Source organism: Cibotium barometz, chromosome 21 (assembly GCF_041138505.1).
Source record: "Cibotium barometz isolate CiBa-2024 chromosome 21, ASM4113850v1, whole genome shotgun sequence".
NCBI lineage: Eukaryota > Viridiplantae > Streptophyta > Polypodiopsida > Cyatheales > Cibotiaceae > Cibotium > Cibotium barometz.
Genome location: NC_141066.1, coordinates 49395786 through 49403583, shown reverse-complemented (window position 1 = coordinate 49403583; position 7798 = coordinate 49395786). Strand labels below are relative to the sequence as shown.

The 7798-nt window shown below is 48.3% G+C and overlaps 2 protein-coding genes across 2 annotated transcripts; both read left to right on the top strand.

Annotated features, from left to right (window-relative positions):
* The first annotated feature begins 419 nt into the window (after positions 1 to 419).
* Positions 420 to 2226, top strand: LOC147627299 (uncharacterized). The gene is made up of 2 exons (XM_086815269.1): positions 420 to 477; positions 737 to 2226. Exons 1-2 carry the CDS (start codon positions 420 to 422, stop codon positions 2107 to 2109), a joined length of 1431 nt encoding a protein of 476 aa, XP_086671395.1. The 3' UTR covers positions 2110 to 2226.
* A 1459-nt stretch (positions 2227 to 3685) lies between these two features.
* LOC147627298 (uncharacterized) lies at positions 3686 to 7195 on the top strand. Its single transcript, XM_086815934.1, has 2 exons — positions 3686 to 5085; positions 5169 to 7195. Exon 2 carries the CDS (start codon positions 5690 to 5692, stop codon positions 6182 to 6184), a length of 495 nt encoding a protein of 164 aa, XP_086672060.1. The 5' UTR covers positions 3686 to 5085; positions 5169 to 5689; the 3' UTR covers positions 6185 to 7195.
* Positions 7196 to 7798: the final 603 nt, after the last annotated feature.

Genomic DNA, 7798 nt, shown 5'->3' with positions numbered 1-7798 from the left:
GCATTCTTAACAGCTTTAGAAGTCTTCGTCTTTGTTCTTCTCTTTATCTGCAATGAAGAAGGCAGTTGAGGAACTATCTTGGTAGGAAGACATTCATAACGAGCTTTTGGAACCCAAACTTGAAGTGACTCCCCCCTTCCATAGCCTTGACTATAAAGTAAAGACTCTTTAGCCTTCCATCCATGACTAGGATTTTCCATATCTTGAATCCATATGAACAAACTTTTAGAACTAGGGAGTTCTTCTTCTAAGTGTTGCGGCATATACCGCATACCGCATATCGCAAAGGGTCATAATTTCATAAGGGGGAATATTTAGTAGATGCCAAGGGGCACATGACGTTTCCAGAACGGTGCCTTGTAACGCCTGAGGGCTATTTACCTCTTGTAATCATGTGAATGGAATATAGATGAACAGCAATGGTGTTTGGGATTGTCGTTCGTACTGTATATTTCTTTATGCTGTTTACTGTTTGCGGTCTGTGATGATTATGCGGTACTGTGAACAGTAAATGATAAATAAGTATGATTGCGTTAATATGAAATAATCAGTTGTAAACATGGGTTTTAGAGGGTAATCAGTCCCGTGTTATGTTAAGTAGGTTAATTAACATAATACACATGGCGACCACGATGTTTCTTTCTGGGGTAGAATTTCGTTGATGTAGGGATGCGGATGAATGCGCACACGTTCTCAGGGTCCTCCTGAGTCGGTGGTACCTACTACTCGGAGGCAGCGTCGCAGAGGGGGCCAGACTCTTCAGATGCGGAACCAGAAAGGGATGTTGAACAAGAGGAAGCCTCTGCAGTGGCTGGTTCGCATGGAAGAAGCCGTTCTTGTCCGCCTCTGCGACGGTCTCGAGTGGGTCGATTGCTGGTAAGACAACCATTATCGCCGGCTGCAGCCGCAAGACAGTTGTTTGTCCCTGTTGGCCCGGTGTCCCCACCAGTTGTGGTGCAACAGCCTGTTGCGGTGATGGCAGCAGCCGCGAAGTATCCTAAATTTCTAGGGAAGACCGGTGAGGATCCGGATGCGCATGTTCGCAAGTTCGATAAGATCTATGGGCTGAACAATCAACCCCCAGTGGTGCCGCAGCATAAGGAGTCTGTGTTTGAGTCTACATTGAGTGGGAAAGCTTCCAGGTGGTTGGCAGAATACCCAGTAGACCATTTTCTGACCTATGATGCTGTACGGGTGGCATTTCTGCGGCGGTTTCGGGTGGAGAAAACAGTAGCCCAGAATTTGGAAAGGCTTCGGACATTGACACAGGGAAAGCGCACTTCGGAAGAGTATGCGGCCCGGTTTCGGGTCATGTTGCAGAGGGTTCCACAACCGCAACACCCAGCAAGAGAAGTGCTTAATGACTATTTTCTCAAAGGATTGTCTAAGGATCTTCGGACTGCTTTGGCTACAGTGGATAAGGTTAATACACCATTAGCAGATGTGATTGCGAGTGCAATTTTAGCAGGAGAATCCTTGGAAGATGACGGCACTAGTACAAAGAAGAAGTCAAGACAAAAAACGGGGAAAAGTTCGTCGCACGGTAAGGCCAAGCGGAGTTCAGATGAGGAGTCTGAAGAAGGGAGCGAAGAGTCGGATTCAGCAGAGGATAGCAGCACAAGTTTGGATGATGAGTCTGGGAAGGAGACCAGGAGGACCCATAAGAGTGGGAAGGTCACTTCAGGTGCATCCGGATCGAATGCGGCGCGCTCTGCAAAGGAGATTTGGTGCTCTCTGTGTCGGAATCCAGGGCATTTGGCAAATGACTGTGCGCTGAATAATAAATGGTGCGCGATCTGTACAACCAATACGCACAATACTTCCGAGTGTTACTACAATGGACGGGGTGTGAAGGCTCGTCCTGCGGTGCACATGCCTACTCAAGGGAAGGATAAAGAAGGCCAGGATCATGCGGTTGCTTGGGCGCAGACTGCGGGAGGATCTGAGGGCCCCAACTATGCTTATTCCGGCGGTGGACGCGGGGGTGGAGGCCGTGGCCCGAGGTGGAAGAGGAGGAGGTGGTCGTGGGTAGGACCGCCCAAAGATCTGTCTCTTCTGCACAGAGGAAGGACATTGGAGGCAAGATTGTCCCGAAGCACAGGAATATGATCGCAAGAAGGTAGAAAAGCAGGCACAGGCAGCAGGGAAGAAGCCAAGTGTTTCTATGGTACAAATTGAATCTATTGAGATCGCACCAACACCGGAGGTTTGTGTGGTCACTCGGGCAGGGACAATAGTCAAGGGTGCTCCTAAAGCGAAGGATGCCACACAGATAGATTGGCCTGTACAGGAGACGGTAAGACAACAAGTGCAATCTTGGGTGCAGGATGAAACTTCTCAAAAGGATGGGGAGAAAAAGCACAGGAGGGTGCAGTTTTCGACAGTCACTCAGAGCTCTCCGCCGGAAGAACCGGAAATCTCGAAGTCATCTGGATGGCTACCAGTACCGCAGATACAGGATCAGAATGTGCTTCAGAGCTCTGAAGAGCCCTGGGATAGTTTGTTGGAAGCACCGATACAGGTTAAACTGGGGCAATTATTGCGGTTGGTGCCGAATTTCCATAAAACTTTGTTGCCGGTCCCTGTGCCACATTCTTCCGGAATGGTAGCAGATGCGGAGGTTGTTTCGATTGCCCAAGCTGAGCCGGTGCCTGAAGTTCCAGTTACGGATACCCGCATTCCAGAGATTTCAGTGGGTCATCGTGGATGTGTCATTGATCAGGTGTTGATTGATGGAGGAGCCGGAGTTAACATTGTTACTCGGGCTACTTGCGAAAGAATGGGGTGGCTGGATTGGCTATCTGCGCCGTTTTTGGTCAGAATGGCAGATCAAAGGCGTGTGCGACCATTGGGCATTCTCAAAGGCATTGTTTTCGATGTGGGAGGAATTCCTTTTGCGATGTCCTTTGTGGTCATGGGCATGGAGGAAGCCAATGATGAGTATAATCTGCTTTTAGGCCGACCCTGGTTGCGGCAGGCCAAAGTGAGGCATAACTGGGAGCATAATCGATTGGCTATTCGCCGTGGGCGTAAGAAGGTCAAGGTCTCGTTGCGGGAGCGTTGCCAGCTTAGCCGTGCGGTCTGGCCCGTAGTTGCGGAAACAGTATTCAAAAAGCTAAAGTTAAGAAAGGCATTCAATTACGTGTGGGTGAGTACTTGTTTGATTCTACCAATTCCACTGGTTGGGCGGAGGCTAACCCATGGGCCGGATGGGGTTAGGCTGGAATTCAGTAGAGTTTTTAATATCCAAATTTAAAACTAGAAATTACGTTAGGATCCGCTTAAAACACCATATTAGTGAATTTGGGAATCTCCCAATTTTCATTTTTGAATACTTAAAAAAGGGTACATGGATAACATGTTTGTAAGTTTCTCAAAACCATATCATGTGACCTATCATTGGAAAGCGCTTGAAAAATGGGATCTAAAGCGCTATAAAGCGCTCATTTTGGATTAGTGGTGTTCAAGTTATGGTTAATCTAAACTTTTGACCACGTGTCCCAAACTTGTAAGAAATTCCCATATTCCCCAATATGGTGTTTTAACTAGAAATTCCCGGACATTGGTTGTTCTATGGATAAGAATCAATGTACATGCCTCTTAAACGTGGGGAAAAAGGTATTGGTTTTTATGATCCAAGTACAATCTGTCCCTAGATCTGGTCAAGAATTTGCAAGTTCAGCCGGATCTAATTAGTTAATTAAGACTTTTGACAACGTTAATCTATTCTGGAGGAATCGCCCCCGTTTTCCGGGCACGGGAAATTCTCCCGGTTTCGGTCCCTGGAGAGACCCCGGTCTAGTCTCGTTGTTTGGAACATCGAGGGCGAGGCCCCGAGTGAGTAATCCTACCCTGTGAAAAAGGATGTTGTTGCGAGACCTCACAGATTCGGTTGTCCTGTGGAACTGGTCAATGATAGGGGAGGACACTTCATCACAACAGGATTATCAAGCACATGACATGATTTTATTTAGTGCTGCATAAGAATTCGTCACCATATTACCCACAAGCAAATGGATTGGCGGAATCTACCAACAAGCAGGGGATGCGGATCTTGACAAAGCTGGCTAGCAACCATCCGAGGATTGGGATACAAAATTACCAAGTGCGCTCTGGGCTTACCGCACGGTGTTTAAGGTGGCAATCGGATTAACACCTTTCAAATTGGCATTTGGGATGGAAGCAATTATGCCGGTGGAGTATGTGGTGCCCAGTTTGCGGCTTGCGGTGGAGGACAGATTGCTGCCAGAGAAGTCGCTGGTGTATAGGCTGGATGCGGTCAGCATACTGGAGGAGGACAGATTGAAGAGTTTTTATTGGCTCCAAGAGTTGCAGCAGCGGAGGAAGCGGCAAGTGGATAGTCACTCCAAGGCTCACAAGTTTGTGCGAGGGCAGTTGGTACTAGTATTTTGTTTGGGAATGTTTAAAATGTCCAGAAAATTAACGGTGGGACCATTCTGGGTATACGCACCATGTGGGCCAACTTCGTTCTTTCTGGAAAATTTGCGAGGTGAGGTGCTGCTGTCGTCTGTGAATGGGTTCCGGATGCAAGCTTATTGTATGAAGGATCCTCCTTAATGCCCATTTTCTATTGTTGAAGAGTCTGCGGTGGCGGTAGCCACCATGATGGTGTCATTATGGCTTATTCCTCGAGAAATGGGGTCCGTAGATCTACCACTCATGAATCGAAGGGGCAGGGATAATCTTGATGATGACAAGGAGTGGTGGTAGAGGCAGCATGTTTATCCGAAGCTATTTTTGGGTGGTGCAAGTATTGTGGCTGCATGCACAGTGCGTTGTCTGGTTTTTTGCTTTCTTGCTGCGCGCTCACTTTCTTTGTCTTCCTTTCGCTTGTCTAGCGATGGCTCCCAGCCCGGTGCAGTTTCAACTTCTCTACCCCCCCACAGATAGGCTTTGTCTTTGCTTTAGCAACTGGCAGTCGGGGATGTGGTCAAGATTGAGGGGGCACAGCAGATGCTGACGGAGCAACGAATTGAGCAGCGGTTACATTTGCCCATTGCCTGCGTCTGGGTGGCCACAGCCATGGTGTCTGGAGCGGAGATGGAAGGATAATTTGGGCCAAAGGTTAGCAGTGAATATAAATTGTCTGGGTGTGTGGATGTTCACCAAAGGGACTACTATGATTCCTAGAATTTGTTTGGATGCAGTCAAAGACATATTCAATTTCAGTGAAAGCAAAGGCGATGCTGAAGATGGTAGAGCTTACGTCCGTGGCCTGGGCTCGTGTGCTGAAGGACCGCATGCGGACGGAGGCACAGTGGATTATTGCGCAGTTGGACCATAGCGCAGCTGGAGGCAGAGGGGCAACGTATCCGAACTGTAAAATGGGTCAACTCTTGTAGGTGCTCTTTTTTTATCAGCCCACTGTGGTGGCAAGGTCCCGACTTAGCCAAGTTGAGCCTCGGGAGACAATAGCGGCGGCAAGTTCATCTGAAGATCTAGTGGAGGTGTCGTACGGGCGTAGCAGTGGCCAGAAAAGGACCCGCTCAGTTTGGAATGAGAGCGAGGTTTCACCAGTGGTGGCGTTGAGGCCGACGGTTAGTTCTGAGAGGCAGCGCCGATAGAGGTTTTGTCTACTCCACCTTCGGTGCGGCCAATTCAGCCAGTGGCTACCTATGCCTTAACTGATTTGGATAGATGGCGCCAACAGGTGGCGGAGCATCGGGCGATGCCAGCTAGGTCAGAAGCGAGTTCTAAGGAGAGGACTCTAGTTGTGCATCCGCCGGTTGCGGTGAATTCTCCTTTACCGCCCAGTACTCCTGTGGATGCGGTGGTGGTTACCACTGGTGCCTTGCTGTGGAGGAACACCCCGCAATATGTGTTTGATCCCGCACATCTGGAGCAGTGTGTAATTCTTTTACAGAAGGCCGCAGCGGCTTTTCAAGAGGCACCTCAGTCTAGTGCTCAAGCCGGACGCATAAGTGAATCGGAAGCACATGTGTCTGATTTACAGACGCAGCTAGAGGGAGCACAAGCTTGCTCTCAGCAGACGGAGCGTAGAGCTCGGGAGGCTGAAGAGCTCGAAGAGCGGTTATGGGAGTGTCATGCTGATTTTGCTCGTACAGTAAATACAAAACTGCTACGCAGGTGCACCGCCGACGCTTTGGCAGCATTTTTACAGTGGTACCCGGATGGGGTCATGGTTAATATATGGAAGAGTTAGATAGTCTTCTGGCCACTTTAACCATGGAAGTAGACCAGTAATGGGAAAAATAGATTGTCAAACTAGAAGCATGAAATGGTGCAAGCATAGCAAAGCCGAGCGGATGCTCCAATTTTATCAGTACCAGGTCTCTCTGGGCTTACTCTTAGGCCGAGTGTTGAAGATCGCGGCAAGGTAGCGGTAGTGTCTGAGGATACTCAAGCAGAAGCAAGTGGGGCCAGAGAGGAAGTGTCTATGGAAGACATGGCCATGGTCTGCAAGGGATGAAGCGGGCAACAGCTACGGGAGCTACAGCTGCAGAAGACAACGTTGAGGTCTACTTGCGGCGACAGGCACACGCAGGCCATACAAAATTTATGTTTTTGGCTTAGTCAGTGTGGCCATTCCTTTGCTTTACATTTGCCTCCTTCTCCTCCTTGGTGGCAGCAGGCAAATCGATTTCTTACACAACATTATTCACGCCATGTGCCGTGGGCAGAGTTGCCCTTACCCCCCACAGAGAGGGTTATTCTACGGGAACCTACTTCTCCAGAGTTACATGCAGGAGTGGGAGAGTTTGTCGAGCAGTTTGTGCCTTGTCCTACTTGGCCGGAGGTGCAACCAATTTTGCCGGATGTCTATAGGGCAGCAATGGAATCTTTATAGGATGTACCTGCCAGGTGAGCTGGTCATCAAGATCTGGAGCCAAAAGCTGACAATGAAGAGGATGCGGAGCGAGTCTTGGTGCGGCGTCATAGACAGCAGTAAAGCGATGCGACGGAAGGCGGTGTCATTATTTATGAAGGCCAAAAGAAAACTATCTACTGTGGGTTCGCTCCGTCCACCGTGCGTGCCAAGTGTATGTGGCATGTACTGCAACCGCAGTACCGCAATTCGACTTTACCGCCGCAATGGTTAGGGAGTTAGGGAGTTAGGTGAACCAAGCAGTCATGACGCTTTGTATCAGCGCGCTTTGTAACTGGCAAGCCGTTGGGCTATATGTATGATGAATCTGATGAAGGAAATACAACAATCACAATCTCTATTTTTACTCTGTGTTGTGTACTATTATTTCTCTGTGTGCTGTGTCAATGCGATGTTATGAAGTAATCATTGCACTGTGTTAATATCTGTTATTGGTTAATTGTAGAAGGTAATCAATCCCGTATCTTGCATGTTGTGGGATCATGTGGGATATACCACTTTCTCATTTGACTATCCTTTGGAAAAGGTAGTCGTGCTTGCTTACCAAACTAATAAGCATCACACATATGTTGAGATATCGAGCTCATCTACTGCCGACATTACGGGGGCGCCAGGGTGACCGCCCCGCACTTACTCCACTGGCATTGTTGGTGAGATATGGTTGATTTGTAGCCAGTGGTTGACAGGCTGTGTGACAGCCACTTTGCAGTATGCGAGTTATGGCATAGTTATAGCGCCAGCTCATTATAGTCGGGTTCACATTATGGACCGACCTTTGTATGTTTACTAGAGTAATATTACATATAGTGTACTCTTATCTTTTTGGTATTATGTATTATTGGAGAGTGAAGAAGAAGATAGAAGAAAATTCAGCCATCCATATCTCTCTCTCTTGTGCTTGTCAAGTCTATTGTGTGTGTGTGTGTGTGT

Coding starts and splice junctions, on each gene's coding strand:
- LOC147627298 (XM_086815934.1), top strand. CDS start 5,690: ATGCCAGCTAGGTCAGAAGCGAGTTCTAAGGAGAGGACTCTAGTTGTG.
- LOC147627299 (XM_086815269.1), top strand. CDS start 420: ATGGTGTTTGGGATTGTCGTTCGTACTGTATATTTCTTTATGCTGTTT. Junction 478..736: donor TATGCTGTTTACTGTTTGCG/GTCTGTGATGAT, acceptor ACTCGGAGGCAG/CGTCGCAGAGGGGGCCAGAC.